The sequence below is a fragment of the Mustela nivalis genome (genome assembly GCF_964662115.1).
Source record: "Mustela nivalis genome assembly, chromosome: 8".
Lineage (NCBI taxonomy): Eukaryota > Metazoa > Chordata > Mammalia > Carnivora > Mustelidae > Mustela > Mustela nivalis.
In genome coordinates, this window is record NC_139027.1 from 58,421,639 (window position 1) to 58,449,536 (window position 27,898).

At 34.9% G+C, this 27,898-nt stretch overlaps 1 protein-coding gene and 1 long non-coding RNA gene across 13 annotated transcripts in view; both read left to right on the plus strand.

Moving 5' to 3' along the window:
• Positions 1–27,898, plus strand: part of WDPCP (WD repeat containing planar cell polarity effector) — a 506,774-nt gene that overhangs the window by 106,900 nt on the left and 371,976 nt on the right. For 5 of the 12 annotated variants that reach the window (XR_014315874.1, XM_082746651.1, XM_082746656.1 and 2 more), the window contains exons 1-6: positions 8,384–8,425; positions 10,559–10,643; positions 15,548–15,595; positions 16,441–16,491; positions 18,354–18,424; positions 18,696–18,755. Coding sequence is in view for 11 of the 12 variants with exons in the window: in XM_082746651.1 (XP_082602777.1) it covers positions 8,393–8,425; positions 10,559–10,643; positions 15,548–15,595; positions 16,441–16,491; positions 18,354–18,424; positions 18,696–18,755 (348 nt within the window). In the remaining variant the exon portion in view is untranslated. Of the gene's footprint in view, positions 1–8,383; positions 8,426–10,558; positions 10,644–15,547; positions 15,596–16,440; positions 16,492–18,353; positions 18,425–18,695; positions 18,756–27,898 lie in introns of those variants that run through there. The other 7 variants (XM_082746657.1, XM_082746660.1, XM_082746653.1 and 4 more) reach the window with 4 other exon arrangements.
• The window catches only part of LOC309872503, an 857,896-nt gene that overhangs the window by 93,082 nt on the left and 736,916 nt on the right, over positions 1–27,898 (plus strand). The gene's annotated exons all lie outside the window — the stretch shown is intronic.

Sequence of the window (27,898 nt, forward strand, 5' to 3'; positions counted from 1 at the left end):
ATGTTTGTATTAATGGGAACCTAGGAAATGGCTATGCAAAGGTCAACACTGATCTTTAAATATTAGTGAAATTTAATTTGTTGCGTGTAATGAGTAGAAAGAAAAGGAAACAGGCCACAATAAAGAAACCATTGATAAATTATCTAAATGTCAAAACTGCATACAATATGGAAAATGTTAAATTGACAAAATCTATTTAACTAAATGAATTAAACAATTTAAACAATGCCTTAGAGAAATATTTTCCAAATTTAAGGAGAACCGGAGATTTATAAAAATCTTTGCCACAGTTTACTTTGGGAAAGTGAAGGGGATCCTACTTTTCTTTCTCGGCATAGAATTTCCTCTAACCTCTTAGTAAGAATGATGCACAGTTTTTCTGGGAACATACAAATCTGTTGCCTTTTGCTTCATCTAGAAATAGCATCATCTGACCAATTGTGAGTTGCTGTGAAGAACCATCTCTGGCCAGGGCATTTTCCACAGCATGAGCTCAGTGGTATTCAAAAAGCTTTCTGTTAAGTTATGCCCAATTTTTAAAACAACGTGAATTCTATATTTTCTTATTTTCTTCATATATAAAGTCAATGAAGAATTTTAAAAAGGGCTAAATATGTCCAATCTATAACAAAGTATTAATATTATTAATACACAAAGCGATAACTCAAAAGACGGACAAAGATAGGAGCAAGTAATTTATAGAAGAAACAAAATTGCTTAAAAATACATGAAAAGGTGTTTGAGTTCTTTAATAAATGGAAAAATGAAACTGAAAACTACAAGAATCCAATTTTCGCCTAGCAGATTGGGAAAAATGTAAAACTTTGACAGTTCTCCATGTTATTGAGGATATAGGGAAAAAGATAGTCATAGTGTAAGTAAAACTGTAAATTGGCATAGTCATTTTGGAGGCCAATTTGGCATTACCTATCAAAATGTAAGGTGTGCATCTATGTTTTCAAGGTATTATTTATAAGACAAAAAGTAAAAACAGAGTGTACATTAAGTGGTTAAGTAAATTATGATCACTATCCAGTGGAACATCTTGCAGCTATTAAAAAACAGTGAAGTAAATCTGTGTATGCTGACAGAGAATATCCATGCTGTGGTGTTTAGTGAAAAAAGCAAGTGGTATGTATAGTAAAATCTTGTCTTTACAAAAACACAAAGCAAGTAAGTATGGGTGTGACATACTGTATAAGTACATCAAGAAAATCTGGAAGGCCACATGCTGCGTTGTGCAGTGGCTCTCTTCAAAGTGCAGAGGGCAGCTGGGAGGAGAATGTAGTTATTTTAACATCAAGTATTTCCATATTTGCATTTTTTAAACCAATAAGCATGCATTACTATTGTAATTTTAAAATCCAAGAAGAAACAAAAGATCATACAGTGTCTTAAATTTAAAAGTTACTCTCTTCATTTTTTGTACACTTTTAGGTTATATAGGTTGTTTTAGAAACAAGGATGTCGTAGAACATACTTTTAACACACTGCTTTGTGCTTTTGTTTTTTGCCTTTACAATATAATTGTTGAGTGTTATTTGTTAAATCTAAAATTTCATAATTAAAGTATTACCTTTGAGCATTTATTGAATACTTGCAATCGGTGCTTATTGGGAAATAAATAAGTCCTGAATATTTATACTTAATATTTAGGTTGTAAAGGTGTTCTAGACTTCTGAACTGGTCAAATTTTATATACTATGAAATAACATGTATGACATAATTTACAAAAGATATAGGCACATTAAAAATAATAATAATATTAGAAAGTAAATGTCACTAAGGGAGCTAAATACTTTGGTGATAACTGCTGTTTGAATAAAATTAAAGGATAAAATTTTCAGTATTATAGGCAATTACTTATGCAATACCAGCAATAATACTCAGTTCTTTTCATCTTCAAAGCATTGTACAGCATTAATTAATCCTTACAACATTGTTGCAAATGTAGGTCAATATCATTATCCCTATTTTTGTAAGTGGGGAAATTGAGGCAGAGAGATTAAATGGTTTGGGGTAAGTTTGTCATAGCTAGATTAGAATTGCGGCAGTTTTGGCCCACAGCCTAGCATTCAGAGCAGTAGAACCACACCTTCTTTAGAAGACTTAATCTGTGTGTCTTTGATAAAACATTACTTCTCATTAAACTATATTGAGGTCATCTCTACATTGAGATTCCGAAACAAGTTTGATCATCACTATATGACCATTAAAAAAAACACATAGGCCGTTTTTTCTTCCCTGGTTTTCCTGACACTGTGTTGTCAGGTTTTTTTTTTTTACACTATACTGTCTTAATCTCTTTTTCATTGTTTTCCTGTTGGAGATTACCAAAATATCTATACTGATTTTATTTTTCTTTTGGGATCTTATTCAGTGGTTTTAGCTTTCTATTCAGAAAATCCCAAAATAGGTTTTGTACAGTTTAGTCCCCTTTTCTTTACTTCTAGCTACCAGGTAGACATTTCTATCCGTATCTACTTTTATACCTTAAATTTCCACTGTGTTAAAAATTCAGCTAACCTACATTGGCAAGACTTGCTCCTTTTCTAGACCAACCTGTTTCTATATATGTTTTATTCCAACTCCTGTTTTTGAAACTAGAATAAACCAGGTGGGAAGAAGTCTGTATAAGGGATTCTTGTAAACTGGGTGTGACTAAGAAATTGATAGTTGTGAGTCCTTCACCAGAGTGAAGAAGCTGAATCACAGTATAAGGAAGAGGAAGAGCCAGAGTTAAAAACTGAGGGATGAGGGAAAGGTAAAATAGGAGACCAAGTAACAAAGTCAGTGGCTGGGAGGATTGAGGTGTGTGGATTGAGTGGTTAAGGCAGTTGTGAGCAGAATATACTCATACCCTTTTAGAACCTGGCACATGTAATGGAGACATGCCTGCTCAGTGGAGCCATATTCAAGGCAAGGGTCACTATCTGAGCGGTAACCTAGGTTCTCATTCCTTGGTGGTTACTCCAGATTCTTCCTTCTTTCTCACTTCTACAATTCATTAGTCCCCATATGCTGTTGATTCTTCAAAAGATGACTTGAATCTGTTTTTTTTTTTTTTTAATTTACTTTCCTAGTTGCTATCATCCCATTTCATGTTCTTGTTACTGAATATTAGTGTTACCTGTTACTGTGTTACTTTTTGAACAGGTCACTTGTATCCTATTCCTCCATTCTTCCAATATTCCCTCCTACCAGTTAATTGTCCAACAGCCATTCAGATCTGTTAGTTACTTTTTCTAAAATCCCTTACCAGATCAAAAACTTGCCATTCTTCCTCATTAGCTTTCCAGCAGATATAAAGTCCTCACAACTGAGTATGGCATTCAGACTTCCTTAGTGTGGCCCTGATTTCTCTCTTCTATTTGTGCACCAAACCAATTGCTTATTATTTCTGAAATAAGCCTTGCAACTTACGCTTTTGCATATTATTCCCTCATTTTTCTCTCACCCTCTCTCAATATCTAATAATCCTCAACTTTATACTTTATAAGAACATTTCTTCTACTTTGTAAGAACATTTCTACTTTATAAGAACATTTCTTTATCATCGAACTAGAGCATCTACTGAGCACCCCTGGCCCTTTGTTGCTAAATTAGCACTGACCACAAACCTCTTACTGATTTTGTGGTTATTTTATCTGTTTCACTGGATTATTGCTGTCTGATAGTAGAGACCCTACTTTGTAAATCTTCATATCTAGGACTTGGAATAAAATGTCATACACCTAAGGTGCTCAAAATATTGGTAATATTTAATTAATATAATTTAATTGATAATATAATTAATGTCATAAGACTCTCTGAGGTGTTAATGACCCAGTGTTTTTAACACTCTGGTCTTTTTTTTTTTTTTTTTTTTTTTGCTGTGGATTCAATCCAAGCTTGAGGTCTTTTTATTTTGAGACTCCTCTGTCCTTTTACACAAATTTTATCATTTCTTGTTTGGTTTAGTGTTGGATATTTCAAAATATTTTTTTAAATCCTTAGTTTCTGATAATGTGACATTGATTATGTTCATGCCTGTGCTTAACAGATATTAATGTAATTCTGTGTCGATGGCATTGATGAGATTATGGGGGAATACACTGTATTTTATGTAATTTGAAAATTACCTATTGATGACTAAAACGCTTAATATAAATTAAACCAAAAGTTTATCTTTAATTTATGCTATTTAGTTGTCTTTATTTTTGTACCTTTTGAATTGGTGAATAGATATTCCTCAGAAAATCTATTGGTAATAAGTAGCAAGTATACGCTCTAAGTTTATGCGCAAGGAAAATACCCTTAGGCTCTCTGAGGTATTGTGCTGATACACATTTATTTTCAATGTTTTGTTGGTACCCGATATCATTTATCTTTGTTAAACCACAGTAGTGTCTTCTGTTTGTTAATTATTTCCTTTCCCATCATATTTTACTTCAAGGCCCTCAAGCCTCCTTCCCAAAGCAGTCAAAATAGCTGACTTAAAAAAGCATGAAAGAGGGGCACCTGGGTGGTTCAGTGGGTTGAGCCTCTGCCTTTGGTTCAGGTCATGGTCTCAGTGTCCTGGGATTGAGCCCCACATCGGGCTCTCTGCTCAGCGGGGAGCCTGCTTCCCCCTCACTCTCTGCCTGCCTCTCTGCCTACTTGTGATCTCTCTCTCTGTCAAGTAAATAAATAAAATCTTAAAAAAGAAAAAAAAAAGCATGGACGACAAATACTCTGCAAATACTTTATTTAGTGGCAAGAAATCTGTACCTCTAAAACGTAAGTTTTTATTTTTTTATTTTATTATTTTTTTTTAAGATTTCATTTATTTATTTGAGAGAGAGAGAATGAGAGAGAGAGCATGAGAATTGGGAGGGTCAGAAGGAGAAGCAGACTCCCTGCTGAGGAGGGAGCCGGATGTGGGACTCAATCACTGGACTCCAGGATCATGACCTGAGCCGAAGGCAGTCACCCAACCGAGCCACCCAGATGCTCATATTTTTATATTTCAAAATAAAATTATCAAAAGTTAAACAGGTTATAGCATCTTAGCACAACTGTTTTTATTTTGCATGTTACTTTCTTAAAATTTAGTCTATAGTAACAATTACTCTTAAGGCAAATAAATAATAGTTTTTTGGTAATGTAACCTGTTTGTGGGGGAAGGCTTTAAACTTTTAAAAAATGTAGGTAAAAGAAGGTCCTGTAGGATCCTCTCATCTCTGGCCTCAAAATTTGGGCTATCATTGATTCTCCCCCTATAGAACAATCATCCATATTTAAGTAAAGATTAATTAATTAATTTTTTTAAGATTTTATTTATTTATTTGACAGAGAGAGATTACAAGTAGGCAGAGAGGCAGGCAGAGAGAGAGAGAGGAGGAAGCAGGCTCCCTGCTGAGCAGAGAGCCTGATGCGGGACTTGATCCCAGGACCCTGGGATCATGACCTGAGCCGAAGGCAGCGGCTTAACCCACTGAGCCACCCAGGCACCCCTAAAGATTAATTTAAATCATGCTTCTTATTCTCTCATGGAGACTGGAAGTTTAGATTCAGAATGGCCTTCTGAGACATCTGGGACTGTCACCAACTACCTTACAAAATTAAAGTAAACAGAAAATTGTGAAAGTTTAAGAGTTATTTTAAAATAATAAATGCGGGCATTTTCTTGTTGCTTTGGTTTTTCCTTCTGTAGTTCTTTTTATTTGGATAATTCTTTGCTATATTTTTTATTCATTCGTTCATTCTTTCATATTTCCCCTTAAATAGCTACTTTTGTTCTAGTTATAAATCATGCAATGGGTTTTATTCTCAAAGAAATGCACAAGGGTACTGAGTAGGGCAGCATTTCTCAGCTAACTTTTTTAGGCTCTCTGCTCATTCACAGCATTCAGTTTACTGCTTACACCTTGATCCCACAATGTAGAATCCAGCATTCTTCTGAAATTCTTTTCTTCCCTCCTTCAAAACAACTATTTATGTACTAATACAATATTTGAATAATACAAGCTCAGTCTTGACTACTTACTCCAGGCAAATTTTTCAAACATGGAAATAACAAGCATTCTTTTTCACTGGTGGCATTCTTGAGTAAGAAGGAAAATTTAAAGGTTTACACCTTTAAAAAAAACAACAACAACAAAAAAAACCCTGCACAGTGTAAAGATGGCAAAATATCATGAAGACTAGGAAGGATATTGACTTGTTTTCCTCTCACTGTGCCCATCTAGTTTTATTATAGGTTTTTATAAAGTTGTTTTATTTGCTCCATTAATTCTCTTCAGTATTATATGGTCTTACTGGTAGATATTTAAAGTTCAGGGGAAAAGGAGGATGAATAACCCTCACTTGACTATCTTTGGCCCTCCTGCTATAGAACGATTCCTGCAAAGCCTCCTCCTTAATTATATATATTTTGGGGGGACTCTACAGGAATTGTCACAAGTGCTTATAAACAAATACAGTCATCATTTACTAATGGACATGGGCTATTTTCTTTTTACTTGCCTCACCTACTACTTGCTAGGCTTGCTCCATCAACTGATCATTGCTGATATTACTCCTTGGCCACCATGTCTACTTTTGCTGAGTATAGATCCATTTTGTCCTGATACCATCACTCCTGCTGAGCATGTCAATCTAAAGGGCTGCCAGTCCTGCTTGCTTTCTACTGGGTATCATCCCCTGCAGCCACTTCATTACCCTTATACCAAATGTCCCCTAAGGGGACCACAGAGAGGTCCTTTATAAAGCAAAATGTCTCTCTCCCCTTTGTCCTGTATTTTTTTTTTAATTAAAGATTTTATTTACTTATTTGGTAGAGAGCAAGAGAGCACAAGCAGAGGGAGAGGGAGAAGCAGGCTTCCTGCTGAGCTGGGAGCCCAGTGCAACAATGCAGGGTACCATCCCAGGGACTGGGATCATGAACTGAGATGAAGGCAGACGCTTAACTGATTGAGCCATCCAGGTGCCCCTGTCCTGTATTTTTTAGTGGGAAACTGGAGCAGTATTGTTCGTATAGGGCATTTTTCGCTGTCTTTGTACCCCATTGAGACTAGACATGAACCCTTGGTGCTGAGCTGGAAGACAAATATAGATCATAGACTCAAACATGTACTGTTGTCAGGATTTCTCTTTATGTCCAAATATAAAGGGTCATGGCCTTTGCATTTGACATTTGAAGCTCTCCATGGACCTCATTTTGCTTGTTCTTCCCTAAACTCTGTTATTTCTGAGTACTTTAGGATTTTTAGACTTGGTAAAAATATGGGCTGTGGATCTCTTGGTTTTCAGGTTAAAAGCATTAGTCATTCTTAGAAATAGCCAATGTGGGGAATGTTAGGTGGCTCAGTAGGTTAAGCATCTGCTTTTGTCTCTGATCATTATCCCTAGGTCCTAGAATCGAGTCCTTGCTCAGCAGGAGCCTGTTCCTCCCCTTGCCTACCACGCCTGCCTCCTGCTTGTGATCTCTCCCTCTCTCTCTTTCTTTCTGACAAGTAAATAAATAAAATCTTTTTAAAAATAGCAAATGTAGGAAAATTATTCTTTACTCTCCACTTCTGTTATCAGGGGAAAGTTGACAAATTCTTTATTATTGAATTAACTTAAATGAAAAAACAGTTTCAAGTGCATACTGCTTTTGATATATAAGTAAAGGTATGGCCCTTTTGGCTTTAGCTATAAAGTTTTTTTCATATTTAGTTTGCATAATAAGACTTTTTTATTTAGCTACTAACAGCTAAACTTCAACCTTGTATTTGCCCACGTTGTCATAAATTCTAATTATTGGTGTCTGAGTAAACACTAAATTGAAGAATGTAAGTTTTTATTTTCTAGTGTAGCCTAAAAGTTGTGACTTCTGTTGCTTTATATCAGAGGAAATGTGCTCCTGTTTCATCATAGTTTCTCTCTGCTCACAGGGAAATATTAATCCATTTGCATGTCCTGATTCAAATACTTTCTCTTGTGTAAAAACTCGTCCACAAATAGATGTTTTCCTTCATAAAACCCCTATGGTACTTATTCTTCTTTCATTTCACCTTGTGAAATTACTATACAACGTGGAAGATTGTAATACACTCCCTGTGTTTTTTTCCATATAAATATGCATAATGTTAGACATAGTGAGTAATAGCAGTAGTAGCAACAACAATGGTAACAATAAATTAATTGAATAAAAGTGTCCTCACAGTAGTCCTGAGGTAGGTACTTTATTATACCCATTTTATATATGGGGGAGTTTAGAGAAATTATGTCAGTTGTCCAAGTTGGCTAGCAAACTGAGAAGTTAAAGTAAGAAATCAGGCAGTTTGAGTCTAGAATCTATACATTAAGCTTACTAAATTGCAAATAAATATATATTTAATTTATTAAGTGTTTCTTTAAACAAACATTCCAGGCCTCACCCATCCAAATGAGAAGGGTGCTGTTTACATATTCTAATAAGGTAAGTATTTTGGTTTTAAAAAATGTGTAACCCTAAAGTAATAATCCTGAAATAAGCCTTGTAAAACTAACTGAAAGTAATTCCAAAGACTATGGCTTTGGGAATATTTTGAGTATAGTAGCATCGCTAGAGTCACTCCAAAGGAGACAACTCTGAGATAATGCCCAGTTGAATTGAAAAACTTGTAATGAGCTTAATATCACTTTTTCTCTACTGTCTGCTGATAAGGAACTTCATCCTCTTTCATAGTAATGAGGTCCACTAGCTCTTCTGCCCCCTAACTGTATACAGTGGCAGTCCCCTCTGGTGACATTTGGATAGATTTGGAGACTGATGAGTCCTTTGTTTTATCTCCAGCCTTTAAAGGCACTTGAGTTCAAGGAAGAGAGTAACTCAGATCAATCCAAATATCTCTGTTATTTTTATAGCCTGTTTCCTTGTCACCCTTTTCAGCTTCATTTTTCCATTTTCTACCATGTATTTTAATCTACCACCATGCCTGGGATATGCCATCCTTTTACTCACACTACTACTTGTTCTCCCTCTCACACCTCTAGATAGCCCAATACCAGAGTGTGCTGTGGTTTTAAGCACAGATTCTGGAGCCACTCTGCTTATATTCAAAGCCTGCCTCAGCTACCTGCTGGCCAGGTGGCTTCTTAGTGCCTGAGTTTCCTCATTATAGGAGTAGTGATGGTACTACTTCAGAGGGTAGCTCTGAGGATTAAATGATTTAATACATATAAAATGTTTAGAACAATGCTTGTAATGAGGTCAGTATTTAGCAAGTGTTGTCTGTTGTCATCATCATCATTTTATTTATCATCGTTTAACTGGTGAAATCCTGTGTGTCTTTGAGGTTCTGCTAACATTTCACAACTCTGTAGCTTCTCAGAGCCCCACATTTCTAGGCAGGCTTGGCCCTTCTTTCATGGTGCCACCTTGTTCACTCTGCCATTTCAATATTGGCACACTGCATCTTATTATTGAACATGCACTGTTTTTTGATTATTGATTACTGACTTCAAATGTAAAGGTGAAGGAAGGACGAAAGAAGTTTGTACTGTGTCTAAAATTATTTTGGGTTATCACCCATGTGAATAGTGTGAGAAATATTTTTGTCACTCCTAATGTTGAAGAAGCTGGGGGCTTTTTCCTCTGTCTAAAGATGTAATAAAACGTTTTTCAAGCTTTCTTTGTTATTCAGAAGTTTATTGGAAAGAGCAATTCTTTTATGATCTCCATAAAGAAGATATCAATAGTTTATGTATTTCTGATAGATAGTGAACTATTCCTATAGTATAGTACTGTATGTATTTCTAAGCAAACATTTGGAAGCTAAATACTTTTACAAGTATTTTTCAAATACTTGTAAAATGTTGACATTTTTTTCTGATTCATATTGGCCTTTCTCCAGTAGTCCAAATGAATGACATACTACCTCATGAAAAAGTATCAGTAATATCCATCCCTAGCCCCTGATATTAAAACTGGGAGGAAATACTCTATGTACTGTTTTGTTATCTTGTTTTTTTTTTTTTAATGTATTTAGAGTAGAATTTCTCCATCTATCATGACATGCAGATTAACAAACTAATCTGAATCCTAATGTGGTTTTACACTATTTACCTTTAAGTAAATGTTTCTTGTAATAGTAACAATATACCATTTACCTTGCAAATTGCACTTTAATTAGCTTGTTTGTATGTGGGAGATCATAAATATGTGCTTTGTATATTAAAAGTACACCACAAAATGTGTTTGTATGAATTAATTATTTAACAGATGTTTCCTTTTCTTAGAATGTTTTAAAAATGCTTAAATACTAAATAATTTTAAATATACTCAGAGCCTTAAAAATCAAACAACTAACTTAAAATTCGAATACATATATTCTTCTTACCATGTTTCTCAGTGAAATGGCATAGTACATTTAGGAAGAGTGTATTTTTCTTTTTTCTAGAGTTTATTTCTGGATAGTTAACCAAAGATATGTTAAAATATGTTTATTCTAATGGACCCCATATCTCAAATATGAGTAGTGTCAAATAATTCTGTTATTTCTCTAAGGGATTCTGGTTTTATTGACAATAGAAGATAATTGTCATCTCTTTTTAACTATTTTTTAAACAGGACAGAGATTTCTTCTACCATCAGATGTCTTTCTGCTTGACTGAACTGCACCTGTGGTCTTTGAAGAATACCTTACACATTGGAGGTAAATGAGCTCTGGGTTAATTTTAGTATTTTTCAAGTATAAGTTATAATGTTATAAGTAAGTACTAGCAAAGTATAGAGCCTGCACTCTCTAGCTAGAGTTGCATAATTTTCTTATACTTACTGAAAATATTGGCTAATGAAAAATAATTCTTTTTAGTTACTCTGAATAAGTTATTTTTTTCAACTTGAGTTAGATTTTATGTTGTGAAAATTAATTTTATTGGCCTAATGTTTGTTTCTTTTTAAGATGAAATACATGTTCATTTTTTTCCTGAGAGTGCTCATAACAACTCATTTATATTAATAAATATTTGCAGGCTAGCTAGCTAATGGTAATCGTATTTCTACTTGATATTAAGATAATATATCAAACATACAGCTAAGATGTACAATTATGTTCATGTTTTTTCATTTCACATTTTTGGGGACAGGAGTAGTGTAGTTATATTTTAATGATGCTTATTAGTTTTATAGCATAAAGTATGTATCGCTAAGAAATAGGTTTTAAAAAATCTTCTCCTCTTGGATTATCCAAAACAACTCTAGTAATCAGGAGGAGAGTTTTATTTATATGCCTTTAGCATCATTACTAAGAAGATGGTTTGCCTTGCAAATGTAATTATAATTTCACTGTTTACTTTGCCCCAAATGTGCTAAGAATAGAATTTCCAGTTAAGCAAGGTAGATTTAACACACATTTGCTTCCTCCCTAAATTCTTCTCAAATGAGAGAGTAAGTGAATTAAAATAAAGAAGTCATAAATCCACAAGGACTAAGAGAGGAGAGGAGAGGGGACTATTGCAATTGGGCAATTTTTGGAAGATGGAAGAGATGGAGGAGTTAGCAAAGCTTCAAAATCTGAGTATCAAATGTCAACAGAAAAGAATTCCAAAGACAGTCACTTTGTGTCTCAAAATTCTAGAAAGATAAGTTTGAGAAGCCAGATACTGCAGAAGGATGGGATTCAGCATGAGGGTGACAACAAAGGGACTTGAAAGTTTGCTTAAGAAGTAGTGAGATACCTCTCATACATGGGGAAGTATTTAATTAGAGAGGTTCTAGACTTGGAGACATCAGCCCCAGGAAAAGAAGACAGGGGAAAGGTTCAGAAGTGAAAACAGTAATGAAGTGAAAACCTACATACTGATGGGTGAATTCCTCTTAATCCCACTTGATTTTGAAATGTATCTCAGCCAGTTGTATACTTTCCAAGAAAGAGGGAGTTTGAGGGCCGGGAGCAACTGCATGACCCCAGAGAGAAGCCCTGTAGACATTGATATTTGAGGAGTCCTCCAGTGAAGCACCCTAGTCCCTGGCTGATGAGTTGAAGCCCACTGGTTGGCAAACCCTGTTCATGTACACAGAGCTTCTAATCAGCTTTCTAGTACCTCATTTTTAAATATGAAGAGCAAGAAACAAAATACAGAAGTTTCAGAAAACTGGAGAGTTATTCTGACCTCATGGAAATTGAAAATAGCACAAAAAATTTTTAAACTCAAAAAAAAAATTCTCTCCGAAAATAGAAGAGAAAAAAAGCATACAAGGAGAAATTCAGCTTATTTCACTACTAGTTAAAGTATAAATTGGTCCAACCAGTTTAGGAAACCATTTGGCATTATCTAGTGTAGTTGAAGCTGTATGTCATGTATTGACCAGTAATTCCACTCCTGGCTATATACTCTAACAAAAGCCCCCACACTTGTGTACCAGGAGACATGTACCAAAATGTTCATAATAGTTCTGTTATGACGCAGGAAACTAGAAACAACCCAGCAAGAGAATGGTTAAGTACATTTACGCAACAGAGAAAGTAAACAACAATGGAATGATGTCTTCAAAATTCAGAGAGAAATTATTTCCAACTTAGTATTCTTTTTCCAGCCAGATAGTCATTCAGTTGTGAGAAGACATTTTCAGCTACGTAAATACTCACCAAATTTACCTTCTTTTTCTCATTAAACTACCAGAGCATATGTGTCTTGCCAAAGAAGGGAATTAAATCAGGACAGAAGACACACCTGTCTAGTCAAGAAAATAAACATTGTCTGTGCATCAAACCTAGAAGTTAGGTGGTCCAGAATAGTACAGGATCATGAGGCTCTAGGGGAGATGTTACCAATGAAAAAAATTATACTGATTGTCAGAGTATATTGGAGATTAGTAAGCATTAACATTCTTAAAAAATATTTTATTTACTTATTTGAGAGAGAGTGTGACGACAAGCTGGGGGGGAGAGGGGAGAGGGAGAATCAGACTTCCCACTGAGCAGGGAGCCCGATGTGGGACTCAATCCCTGGATCCTGGGATCATGGCCTGAGCCAAAGGCAGATGCTTAACTGACTGAGCCACCCAGGCACCGTGTTAACATTTTTTTTTTTCTTTAAAGCAGATGAAAAGTCAATTTTTAACGTCCGGGAAGTTATTTAAAAAAAGGAAATGCAATTATAGTGTACCTTCTCCATGGTTTGGTTGTGAGTATCTATGTATTCATTAATATTGTAAGCACTGACTTAACCAAAAATTGTGCTCTAATTATATTGGAAAGATTTGGAGAAGTGAAGTTAAGCGTCTGTAGGTAGAGAGGGGTACACAGTGGTAAAAGATAACTGAATTCCCAATTTCCATAGTGGATAGGCAATAGATAATATCTACAACTGAAGAATCAAGAAATAATAAAGTGAGAAAACTATTTATAAATATGGAGGAATATACAGAAGAAACAACTCATAATTGCAAATAGTTATCTCTAAGGAGAAGGTATTAATGGCTAATAGATACACAGTGTGGCAGTGTTGCTTATGTTGAAAGACTTGAGTAGTATATCTGAATTTTTTAAAACCCTGCACATTTTTGAATTAGATAATTTTAAAAAGATCAAAAGCCAAAAATAGCCATCTTTTTATATCCGCAAAGACACTGGTAATATCATAATTAGTGATATTTTTCTAGAAAGCTCAAAAAGGTATCAATGCAAACATTTTTTAAAAAGAAGTATGAGGTGGGGCGCTTAGGTGGCTCAGTGGGTTAAGCCTCTGCCTTCAGCTCAGGTCATGATCTCAGGGTCCTGGGATTGAGCCCCGCATCTGGCTCTCTGATCAGCAGGGAGACGGCTCCCCCTCACCCCCGCCTGCCTCTCTGCCTACTTGTGATCTCTCTGTCAAATAAATAAATAAAATCTTAAAAAAGAAGAAGAAGAAGAAGAAGAAGAAGTATGAGGGGTGCCTGAATGGCTCAGTCAGTAGAGCTTGTGACTCTTAATCTTGGAGTGGTAGGTTTGAACCCCACACTGGATGTAAAGATTACTTAAATAAATTTAAAAACTTAAAAAAAAAAAAAAAAGAACTCATGTCCTTTTATGGTCTTCATAGTTCTGTTCTAGAGTTGTGAATATTTGGCTGCATCTAATGATGAAGAATTACACTAGAATTACCTGTGTTTATAATACTTATGGTTCTTAGATTTTTTTAAAAAAACCTGTTTATTGAAGTAAACATATATATTGCAAAGTATAAAGATCGTAAGGGCATGTTTTAAACTATCAGAGAATAACACACCATAAAATCATCATGTAGTAAAGTATTATCAGTATTTTAGGAGTCCTACTTATCGCCTTTCCCTTTCCCTTATTAGATATTTTCAATCTATCTAATAGAAATAAACTGTATTCTTAAAAGTTATATGTCCTGGGGTGCCTGGCTGGCTCAGTTGGTAGAACATGTGATTCTTGATCTCAGGATTGTAAATTTGAGTCCCAAATTGGATGTAGAAATTACTTAAAAATAAAATCTAAAAAAAAAAGTTATATGTCCCAATTAGTGTCATGATGAATAGAATGGAGCTTTAATAAGTACACAGGATTGACTGTTTAGAAAAACTCTATTTAAAAAGTTAATTATGTGGGGTGCCTGGCTGTCTCAGTTGGTAGAGTATGTGACATTTGATTTTGGGGTTGTGAGTTTGAGCCCCATGGTGGATATAGAGATTACTTAAATTTTTAAAAAATAAAAATAAAAATCGTAGCTGTAATACATTTTTGGGGGGAAGTTTCATGTTTCAGTTTGAGAAAGTTTGGAACAGTTAGTCACTAGGGGGCAGCCTGTACTGCTTCCACTTCTTTAGAAACAGTTGGATCCTTTTGTTAGTAACTAGAATTATTTTGCATGGAGGGAAACAACTATTACTTAAAAGAAAAAAAATATTTCACTATTCACAGATAGGAGTAAAATGGACAAAATTATTTGGTTTTCCTGTAATTCAGTTGAAGGACAGAGTCCTTGGTTAAATCACTGTCAACATCTAGGAAGCCTTGCTTTGCTTTTGTATCCCTGAGAGAGCACCTGAATTAGAACGGGTTTGGAAGATTTTTGTGTCTAAGCAAACTTCAGATAACTTAACCATACTTTCCTCGACTTTTCTCTTTCTCTCCTGGATATTTCCCCCAAGCACCATACTAGATTCAAACTATGCTGGAGTAAAGAAAGCAATAGCTCAGAATCCCAACAGTTAGGGCAGTTTTTTTTCCATCCTCTAATTTCATTTGGCATTGCATAGAAGCAGTTCTTTTTGATAGCACCCTCTGAAAAATAGAAGAAGTGTGAAAGAGAAAAGTTGGTCCTCCTTGATTTCAGTTAATTTTACTACTCTTTTCCTCATGCCCTTCTGGTTTTTTGTAAATCTTTTAAAATTAGATTGACATACAGTCCAGTTCCTGCATATCCCTAAAATCTGGACATGAACTCATGTCCAGATACTTTTGAACTTATTTATTTCTAGTAACATAAAAAAATTGTTTCTCTCTTTTCCTACCCACCCTGTAACCCCAGTCCTGCTGTATAATATGGTTTGGCTTCTTATTCTCCAGAACTTTTTACCATACCTAATTTTATTTCTTCTTTTCCATAGACAGAGACATAGGGATCTATCAGTATTATGATAAGAAAGACCCACCAGGTAAAGCATCTGTTCTACTCAAATAATTTTTATAAATGCAATATTCTGAACTATATAGTACTGACCATTAAAAACTTTTTTGAGCTTAGGTAAATTCTGAAATTAAAAAAAAAAAACTCATTTCCATTCTTTAGAAAAATACTGAGGTTGATATCTGTTCTATATAAAATAGAGTAAAATTGAGAAAATGCCATGGAAGGACATGAAAATTGTCATTTTACTTCTGATCCAACTGATAACTGGACAGTCTATTCACGTTTATCTATCAGTGTCCCAGTAGAGGGCATTGTTAATGCGTGGGTCCCACTGTTGCTGGCCTCCCGGATCCTACCTGATATCTGAAATAGGCATTTCTGAGTGAATGATCAATTTTCTTTATCTGATTAATCCTGTTAATCCCAGAAGTTTCATGACGGGCCAAAAGGTCTTTCTAGCTAGTTACTTCCTGGTTTGGTCTCCGTTGAAGTGGAGCTTGTGTGGGCATCCTGTGTGCTTAGCTTGGTGGTTAATAGGCTAACTTCATGGTTCTGATGACAGACTTAAGCAGCTTCTGTTCTGGACTCGGGTGCAGTTCTCTTCCGTATGTGATGAGACTGTGAGCTCAGGATATTGGCCCACCTGTTGTGCTATGTAAGCCTTTTTACTACAAATTTAGGCAATACCTATATGAAATGGACCCACATAATAGCATATTTTTTCCAATTGCCTTAAAAAAATTTAGCATAATTTATTAGTCTCAACAGTGTGCCTAATGTACGTTATATATGTGCGTTTAAAAATACAAAATATTTTAATTAAAATAATTTCCACTTTTTTTTCTTCTTTCCTTGTTTCTCCTGCCACAGTATCAGTGACAGAGCATGGTAACTTAGCAGAAAAGCAGAAACTGGCAGAATGTAAGCTTACTTTATACTTTTTTATAATTATTATAAAACTAGAACTTTAATATTCCTGAAGATTCAGTCTTAAAATATATTTTAAGCTTTCTGCACAAATAGAAAATGTTACTCCTTCCAAATTTCTTAAAATTATAAATTCCCATTGTTTAGGTATATAAACATATGAGTGACAATTATATTTGGTAAGCATTTCTAATGTAGACCATTGAAATCTCTATCTAGTATTGATAGATGCCTGTGTAAACATAAACTTTCTTAACAAACCATATTTATTTATATCATTTAATATATTTAAAATAAGTGTATCAGCATGCCTGGGTGGCTCAGTGGGTTAAAGCCTCTGCCTTTGGCTCAGGTCATGATCCCAGGGTCTTGGGATCAAGCCCCACATCAGGCTCTCTGCTCCATGGGGAGCCTACTTCTTCCTCTCTCTCTCTGCCTGCCTCTCTGCCTGCTTGTGATCTCTGTCTGTCAAATAAATAAATAAAACCTTAAAAAAAAAAGTGTATCATATTTAAATTCTGATAACATTTTGTTATATGTACCATGCCTGAGTTGTTAGTATGTTTTACCCATTTTAAGAAAATAAAATTTGTAAAAAAAAAAAAAATTTGCAATGAAAGATGGCTTTAATGACTTGAAATTAAATATAATTTAAGTTTTATTTGGAATACAGGTGGAGCTGAAAGTCCGACTTGTTCTCTTGTTTTAAATGGGCAAGCTGACAGTTTTTTTCAATGCTGTATTAGTGACTGCAATATAAATTTAAAACTTTGCACATATGCTCTATACATCATACATTATGTTTATAGAATGAAATTAATTTGCTGAAATAAGATTATAGTAATTCTACTGTAAAATTTAAATTTAAATATCTGTATATACTGTGTATTAAATGAGTATGCACAGAACATACACATGTATATACAACTCATTTTTAGAATTATTATTTGGGAGAATTCAAAGGTGAATTTATTTTTGTGATGAAATAGATATGATAATGAATTTAACATTTTGTTCTTTTATTTCTTTTCTTTTTTAAAAGATGTTATTTATTTATTTGACAGACAGAGAGAGCACAAGTAGGCAGAGTGGCAGGGAGAGGGAGAAGCAGGCTCTCCTCGGAGCAGGGAGCCCAAGTAGGACTAGATCCCTGGACCCTGGGATCATGACCTGAGCCGAAGGCAGCTGCTTAACTGACTGAGCCACCCAAGCACCCACAATTTGTTCTTTTAAATAAAACTTTTTAGTTTGTTTTAGGCTAACATTGAGATTCTGCTAACTAATTTTCTCTTTTAATTAAATGCATTTAAAACAAAACAAAGGCTTATCATTTTTGAATTGTGTACATTTTAAAGAGGTTCATTTTAAATAAAAAAGTTTTAATAGGTGATGCTTACTTTTGAATTTATATTCTGTGCCTGATATTTTGTGTTTTATTCTTTCCTCAGCATATCCATTCACTCTTAGGAATTTTCAGGTCTGAGAGGGTTATTTGCAGAATTTGGAATTTCTTTTGGATTGAAGTTCTAATGATTTGTATGAGAAAGTTCATTCTCTGGTAAAGAATTGGTCATTTACAATTAGGTACCAGATTCACAGGACTAGGAAACTTTCCCAGGGATTCTCTGAGCTCTGTTGGTTGTCATCATAAAATTATGATCACTGAGATTGTTTTGTGGTAAAAATCCTGTTCCTATGACAAAGCCTTTCAAAAGGCTGTTATTTGATGATGGAAATGAAGCTCACTTCCTCTCAATTAAGGAGGTGTTTTATTTTAATCCTCCTAAGGCACACTTCTAAGCAGTTTCCTTTTTAAATCATGTTTAACTAACTGTAGTACATGTTTCATTTGCCAGCACGAGATTATCTGTGGACACTCAAAAATAGACGCCCAGAGAAACTTCGAGACTCACTCAAGGAGTTGGAGGTATCTTTCCAAAAGTTTTAAAAATGGTAACAAACAAATTTGTTTTAAAACATCTTTCAACAGTTTTAATTTTCATAAAGGATCAACTCTCCTGGTGATGATAGCTTTGCTTTTGTCTAGTAAGGAGTTCCAAAACAGTTGCATCTTTGTGTGGCAAGCTGATCTTTCTTTCTTTCTTTCTTTTTTAGTGTGCTTGCCAATCAGAAGCACTCTAACTGATAACAACAATGTGTATAGCCAACTGCACTCTCTCTTTTTCTGTTTCCTTCAGGAATTGATGCAAAACAGTCACTGTGTGCTGAGCAAATGGAAGAACAAATATGTCTGTCAGGTAAAATGGTTTGACATATTTTTGCAGTGTTTAACCAGTGGAGCTGAAAGCTATGCAGTATTTGGTATTCTTGTGTTTTTTGATAGGTAACGGACAAAAACTTTTTAGGAGTGGATATTTCATAGTTTGAATTCTAGTCATGCTAGAACTAACATTATATAGATTGACATAGGCCACCGGGCTGCCTCATTAATTAGTATAGTTGTACTGACACTATGAACACTAATAAAAATGGTATTTTTTTGGTTTATATTTGACTAAATGTTGTATTAGATGTTCCCTGGCATAGATTTGATAATATTTTTGACTGAAGATAAAGCCACAGGACAGAAGGTGTTTTGGCTTATTACTCTAGTAAACATTGATGAGCACCATGCTTATGGAAATCAACAAGTTGTCTAGAGTTAGACTTAATGTAACAAGACATTTGCTCTCATTTTTTTGAATCCTCTAAGTTGTGCTATTTAATATGATAGCCACCAGTCACCGTGGCTATTTAAAAATAAATTTAAACTAATTAAAATTAAATAAAGTTGAAAATTCAGTTCCTCAGTTGTACTATCCACATTTTAAGTGCTCGATAGCCAAATGTTGTCATATGGACAGTTAGATAAAGAACGTTTCCATCACAGAAAGTTCTGTTAGCACAGTTAGGGTCTAGAAAACATGAGCCACATGTTGAATGGATCTAGATTCAGGATATAATAATTAGTAACCATTGATCAGAAAATAATGGACATTGGCTTAACTTTGTTTATAGGCTTAATAAATTCTAGTTGCCTAGAAAAATTTTACTTGCTTGTGATTAGAGGAATCATTAGTCATTATTCTGCTCATACATGTAATTGAAGTTATATCAATATAACTAATAATTATAACTTTTATGGAATTGAATATCCTGTACGAATTTAAAATCTTATTTGTTTATAATATGATTTATTTTAGGTCTAACTATTCTTGTTTAAAGTTTAGGCCTTTGGCTCTATCCATAAATCTGTAGTGTTGAACTTGTAGTTATTATGAACATATCTTAATTGAGTATTTGAATATAGACTATCATTTTAATGAACTCCAGTTTTTCTTCATTTTTTTGTTTAAACTAGCTTACTTTTACTCTTAAAGGTAACTAATTAACTCCTCAAGTAGCATAAATGATTTTTTTCCAGAGACTGTTTATAAGGCTGTATTAATATTATTAGCAGCATAATTATACATTCTAAATTTGACTTAGGAGTCTATTGAAAAGGATGAGATTATTTAAAAATTCATAATTTGTTTTCATTAAAGTTTTAATCAAACTTTAAAACTTGAATACAAAATATGCTCCAGAAAGTTTTAAATTTAGTTTAACTCATTGTATTTCTCAATGCCATTACTCACCTTAAAAGCAAGCTCAAAATAATTTGACTGGAGGGCAAGCCTACTACCCATAGTAAGAGGTCTGTCTTGTGGCCTCCATCCTTACCACTGCACAGGGTAAGTTGGAACACGTTAGGCATCTTAAAATATGCAGTGAAGCATCCCAATATTCCATCCTTTTTTTTTTTTAATTTAATTATTTGGAAATATTTTATTTATTTGACATAGAGGAAGCACACAAGCAGCAGAAGAGGCAGAGGGAGAGGGAGAAGTAGGGTCCCCGCTGAGCAGGGAGTCTGACACAGGGATCGATCCCATTACCCCAAGATCGTGACCTGAGCTGAGGGCAGATGCTTGACTGACTGAGCCACCCAGGGACCCCTAAGCAATACTTTTTAAATAGATGCTATTTCATTTTAAATTTTAAGCAAGTTTGTGTGTGTTTTTATGTAGAGAGAATAAGGAGGAAGATGTCCTTCATTGTTAAATTACTTCAGTGTAGAAAAGGAATTTTCATGATAGGAGATATATATATATATTTTTTTTTTTTTTTGACTTCTCTAATTTATACTAGACTGACAGTAGTGGTTTCTTAGTAGTAGTAGTGACAATGAGTCACTTTTAATAATTCCAATGAAATTTATCTTTATGTTCTGTCATATTTTGTGCTTAATTTTTGAGGTTGATAACTTATTCCTAAAATAGACCTTTTAGTATCAACACATTCTTAATGTGATGATACATTTTATATACATAATTTTTAAAAATTTTTTGGGGGGCATGCTTTTTTAAAAAAAATAAACATATAATCTATTATTAGCCCCAGGGGTACAGGTCTGTGAATTGCCAGGTTTACACACTTCATAGCACATACCCTCCCAATGTCCATAACCCCACCACCCTCTCCCGACCCCCCTCCGACCAGCAACCCTCAGTTTGTTTTGTGAGATTAAGAGTCACTTATGGTTTGTCTTTCTCCTGATCCTATCTTGTTTCATTTATTCTTTTACTACCCCCCAACTCCCCCACGTTGCATTTCCACTTCCTCATATCAGGGAGATCATATGATAGTTGTCTTTCTCTGATTGACTTATTTCGCTAAGCATAATACCCTCTAGTTCCATCCACGTCGTCACAAAAGGTAAGATTTCATTTCTTTTGATGACTGCATAGTATTCCATTATATATATATATATATATATCACATCTTCTTTATCCACTCATCTGTTGATGGACATCTAGGCTCTTCCCATAGTTTGGCTATTGTGGACATTGCTGCTATAAACATTCGTGTGCACGTGCCCCTTCGGATCACTACATTTGTATCTTTAGGGTAAATACCCAGTAGTGCAATTGCTGGGTCATAGGGTTGCTCTATTTTCAGTTTTTTGAGGAACCTCCATGCTGTTTTCCAGAGTGGTTGCACCAGCTTGCATTCCCACAAACAGTGTAGGAGGGTTCTCCTTTCTCCTCATCCTCGCCAGCATCTGTCATTTCCTGACTTGTTAATTTTAGCCATTCTGACTGGTCTGAGGTGGTATCTCATTGTGGTTTTGATTTGTATTTCCCTGATGCCAAGTAATGTGGGGCACTTTTTCATGTGTCTGTTTGCCATCTGGATGTCTTCTTTACAGAAATGTCTGTTCATGTCCTCTGCCCATTTCTTGATTGGATTCTTTGTTCTCTGGGTGTTGAGTTTGCTAAGTTCGTTATAGATTTTGGATACTAGCCCTTTATCTGATATGTCCTTTGCAAATATCTTCTCCCATTCTGTCAGTTGTCTTTTGGTTTTGTTCACTGTTTCCTTTGCTGTGCAAAAGCTTTTGATCTTGATGAAATCCCTATAGTTCATTTTTGTCCTCGCTTCCCTTGCCTTTGGTGATGTTCCTAGGAAGAAATTGCTGCGGCTGAGTCAAAGAAGTTGCTGCCTGTATTCTCCTCAAGGATTTTGATGGATTCCTTTCTCACATTGAGGTTCTTTATCCATTTTGCATCTATTTTCATGTGTGGTGTAAGGAAATGGTCCAGTTTCGTTTTTCTGCATGTGGCTGTCCAGTTTTCCCAACACCATTTATTGAAGAGGCTGTCTTTTTTCCATTGGACATTCTTTCCTGCTTTCTCGAAGAGTAGTTGACCATAGAGTTCAGGGTCTATTTCTCGGCCCTCTATTCTCTTCCATTGATCTATGTGTCTGTTTTTGTGCCAATACTATACTGTCTTGATGATAGCTTTGTAATAGAGCTTGAAGTCTGGAATTGTGATGTCACCAGCTTTGGCTTTCTTTTTCAATATCCCTTTGGCTATTCGAAGTCTTTTCTGGTTCCATATAAATTTTAGGATTATTTGTTCCATTTCTTTGAAAAAAATGGATGGGATTTTAATAGGGATTGCATTAAATGTATAGATTGCTTTAGGTAGCATGGACATTTTCACAATATTTGTTCTTCCAATCCAGGAGCATGGAACATTTTCCCATTTCTTTGTGTCTTCCTCAATTTCTTTCATGAGTACTTTATAGTTTTCCGACAATAGATTCTTTGCCTCTTTGGTTAGGTTTATTCCTAGGTATCTTATGGTTTTGGGCGCAATGGTGAATGGGATTGACTCCTGGATTTCTTTTTCTTCTGTCTTGTTGTTGGTGTAAAGAAATGCAACTGATTTCTGTGCATTGATTTTATATCCTGACACTTGACTGAATTCCTGTATGAGTTCTAGCAGTTTTGGAGTGGAGTCTTGGGTTTTCCACGTATAGTATCATATCATCTGCAAAGAGTGAAGGTTTGACTTCTACTTTGCTGATTTGGATGCCTTTAATTTCTTTTGTTGTCTGATTGCTGAGGCTAGGACTACTAGTACTATGTTGAATAGCAGTGGTGATAATGGACATTCCTGCTGTGTTCCTGACCTTAGCAGAAAAGCTTTCAGTTTTTCTCCATTGAGAATGGTATTTGTGGTGGGTTTTCATAGATGGCTTTAATAATATTGAAGTTTGTGCCCTCTATCCATACACTTTGAAGAGTTTTGACCAGGAAGGGATGCTGTACTTTGTCAAATGCTTTTTTAGCATCTACTGAGAGTTGGTTATATGTTTTGATAAGATAGCTTGACCTCCATCATGTCCATCCTGATTAGTCCCCACAACTTTAGGGCCTTTGAGAGACCTCCTAACATTATTTATCCACTTCCTTAGTTTCTAAACAAGACTGCAAGCAAAGTCTTCTAAAAATATATGTTTATGTGCATTATCTTAAGGATCTCTAATATTACAGTAAATTAAAAATTTGGTGCTCAAACTAAAATTTTAAAAGGATCCCCTTAACCTATTGTTAGTTGCAAAATAAGTATTCCCCAAGTTATTCAAGGGTCCTCCTTTTGTGAGGTGTGGTGACTCCAAACATAACACAGGCTTAAATTTTTATTAGTAGTTTTCCCCATATATTTAGCATGATAACTGACCACAACATAGTCTTTAAAAAGGAGTGAAATTAAAGTTCCTCTCTACCTTGGTGCTAACATAGTTGAACTCTGTCTTTGATTATAGCCACTCCTTAACTAATGTAAATCTTTTACCCTCCCAAAATGGCAAATTTAAGACTTTACAGAATTTATCTTGGTTGTCTTCTTTTTAAGGCATCCTTATTTCTTCAAAAGATCCAGTTGTTTAGCAATTAGCAGAGCAACTACAAAAACATTAAGGATTTCAGAGGATACATTTTGAGGTTGGATTTTTCCCTCTGTTGAATATTGGGATTTTATAGCTTGTCATCATAGCCAACGCTTAGTTCATGTTGTTGGTCCAGTGACCTACAGATTGTACCATTTAAGAGTGATTCCCTTCACTTGAAAATTTGAAAGTTTATAAATCACGACTTATGTGTACATATGTCCTGTATGAAAATTGTTTTTTTAAAGTTGGTTTTTCAGACCATCCCTACCCCTAGTTTGAAATGCATTGAAAGTAGGAGATGTAATTTAGAGTTTTAGTCTCATTAGCTATCAAAATATTTCTCTCTTCTTTTTGTTCTCCTAAAATCATTTTATTATAAGAAAGTGTTTAATAATTTCCACTTTGAATTTCTTAATCCATTTTAAAAACTTTGTTTTATAAATATTTTACAAAGGGAATAATAGTTTCACCATTGGAGACTATTAAATTGTATACCAGTGTGGTGGAATTTCTAAATTCTTTAAATTATTGTGCTTTAAGTCACATTCATATTTACAGGTTATTGTGCAATTATTTAAAAGCAATGTTATCATTAAGATAGATATAACCTCAATTATGGTGATTTTAGATTAAATTATTTGAATCGTGTATGTAGATAGTCAGCTACAAAAGTATATGATATAGTTAACTATACACTGATTTCTTTCTATAACAGTTACACATTTCTAGGTATAATTTTAAAATGCCAGTGGAGTGCCTGGGTGGCTCATTTAAGCAGCTGATTCTTGCTTTTATCTTGGGTCATGATCTCAGGGTTCTGGGATGGAGCCCTGCATTGGACTCTGCTCAGGGGGGAGTTTACTTGGAATTCTTTCTCTTACCCTTCCTCTGCCCCTCCCACTGCTCATGCTTTCCCTCTTTAAAGTAAATACATAAATCTTTTAAAAATTGCCAAGAAAAGATAGTTTTCTTTTTTGGTTCTTATAATGAATTACTTGACATGCTATGTAAAAATATAAAATTATTTTCTAAGCCTATCACTGATAAATTGTGAATTTTTGGAACTCATTTTATCATAATTTCCTCAGTTATAGAATTAATAGCATCATTACCTGATCTTTCATCAAATTGTATTGAAAATCGTTTGATTTTCTCATAAAATAATAATTGACAAACCATGACTTTAAGTTACAACTATTAGAAACAGCGTATTACTTATATAAAACCTATCACACTGTATTTATTGAGTGCCACCATTATGGGATGCACCAAGGAAGTGTAAGATGTGAGCTGAGTTGCCAGTGTAACCTGGTCAAGGAATATAGACACATGAAATCACTAAGACACTGTGAGTGCTAACTAAGACACTATGATTGCAAGTTGTAGGATTCCAGATAGAAAGATAATAAAGTTTAGTGAAAAGATAGTTTAGAGAGTGAAAAGAGTTTAGAGAGAAGGCATAGAGATTAGCCTGGGATGCGCCTGGGTGGCTCAGTGGGTTAAGCCACTGCCTTCGGCTCAGGTCATATCTCAGGGTCCTGGGATCGAGTCCCGCGTCAGGCTTTCTGCTCAGCAGGGAGCCTGCTTCCATCTCTCTCTCTCTCTCTGCCTGCCTCTCCATCTACTTGTGATCTCTCTCTATCAAATAAATAAATAAAATCTTAAAAAAAAAAAGATGTAGGCTAAAACAGGAAAGCTAGAGGCAGTTTATGTAAAGAACAAATGAGATAGGATAATTATTTTCTGGAAACATCAACCCACAGGGTTTCTGGACTTGAAGATGCTAAGCACAATACATAGTAAAAGTGAGGTGACTAGACCAAGAATAATGGGATTAAATGTGTGAGATCTTCCCCAGCTCCTCCCCCTCTCTAGGAGTGAGATATATGTCTCTGTATAACCTGTTTAAAGGATCCTTCTCTGAAAAAAATAAATTATTCCCCTACCCCAGCTGTCAACCCAGAGAAATGGCTATAGAAACCAATATTTGGTAGTTTCCTTTGAAAAGGTAGATGTGCCGTCCAATATCCTTATAGCGGAGTTATAAGTTAATAAGCCTACCAATGCATAACAAGCTCACAATCAATTTTTAAAGAGGCTTACTTTTAAATATAACCAGAGAGCTAGAAATTATGATACTTTTGAAGAAATTCTGCATCAGTAAATCCAATATCTTTGTGAGTTTAAAACAAGAAGATAAAGAACCAGGGACAGTACAGTAAACAGAACCAAATTCAAGGAATTAAAATTAGTCCCCACAGAGATGTAAGAGAATCTGTTGCATCTTTGAAATAAGAATAGGAAGCTATTTTTAAAAAATGATCCTTGGGGGAAAAGAGCAGAGGCTCTTAAAAATATGGCAGCATTTTAAATAGAAAAATTAATAGATGAATTGAAAGAGAAAGTTGAGATAACCCTGTACTGCAGAACAGAATGACAAAAGGACATATTAGTGAACAATAGGCAATAGAGGATAAGGAAATTAGAGTATTAGGTCAGAAGGTTTAATATCTAAATAATAATAGGAAAGAGAAGGGAAGAAACAAAAAAAAAATAAAAGAAGAAAAATTCCCATAACTGGAAGATGCTTGTTTCCAGTGTAAAAAAACCCATAACTGAAAAAGATCAATACAAAGGTGTATTCTGTGAATTTTAGGAAACCAAAGCTAGAAGATCTGAAATGCTTTCAGAGTAGAAAAGAAAATAAGATACGTACAGAGGAATGGGAATCAGATTTCCCAACAGTGACACAGAGAGAAGACAGTAAAATGATGCTTTCATAATTCCGAAGGGAGGTGATCTGTATGTAGAATTCTAAATCGTCATTCAAATAGGGACACTTTCAGATTTGTTAGCTCTCAGAAAAATTTATCTGCCAGACACTTTACTCAGGAATTTATTGGAAGATGTGCCAACCTAAAAGCAACAGAATAAACCAAGCAACAAGAGTTCTTAGGATCCAAGAAATGGAGGATCTTACATAAGAAAGAAGTGAAGAGAAATCTTAGGATGTAAGTGTGCCTTAGGCCTAGAGAGCAACTAGTCCAAACTGGGGCAGGAGACAGAAGATTCTACTAGGAATGTTGGAGGGAGGAAAGAAAAGGAACTGATAAATCTAATTTCTGATCTGATACAGAAATTTAAAAAATAATAAGTAAGAAATAAAGGATATAAGAGAATTATATCTTGATTCATGATAATAGGAAATCAGTAAGTAATGACTAAATAAAGAAATAACATGTGGAAGACATTGCTAGTTGCTTGCCCAATATCCATTTTTCTTTACTATCAGACCCTGATATTCCAAGTGGCAGTGTGACCAGTTTAAAGCACTCAGTTACCCTGTCCCTTTATGAAGCTAGAAATGCCCATATAAAGTAGCTCTGGCCAAAGTAAGCACAGGTCACTGGTAGGACTTACAAGAAAGCTTATTAAAGGGGCCAGACTTGCCTGGGATGTGCCTTTTCAGTTTCGGCTCTTTGCTTTCTTCTAGTCTGGATCTGAGATACGCCTGAGATTCAGGGTCCCGCCTTTGACCATTTTTTTCACTCAAGATATATATATTTCTTGTCTACTATATCCCAGATAGTATTCTCAATGCTGGGGATAACAGTTAACAAAAAGACAAAAATGACCAATATTCCTGTTCCCCTGTGGTTTATATTCCATTAGGGAGATATGAAAATATTGATAAGTAAAATTTAGAGTATGTAAGAAAGTAAAAAACTGTTAGAGAAAAAGCAAGAAAGATAGGGAGTTCTGCATGGGGGATGGTGGGGCATGATGGGCCTGATGTTTGGTGACCAGGAAAGGCCTTACTGAAATACCATGTTTTTAAGACATGAAGGAGCAAGCAATGGAAAATATCTGGAGAAAAGGGTTCCAGGTAGAGGGAACAGCAGATACAAAGGCCCTGAGATGGGACTTATGCCTGACATGTTTGATGAACAGGAAAGAGTCTATGTGACTAGAGTGGAATGAGCAAGGACAAGAGTAGCAGAGACTGTAATAAGAAAGGAAATTAGATATGAGTTATATAGAACCTCTAGGCCTTTGGCCTTTGATAGGACTTGGCTTTAACTCTAAGTGAGATAGAAAACCCTTGAAAGGTTTTGAG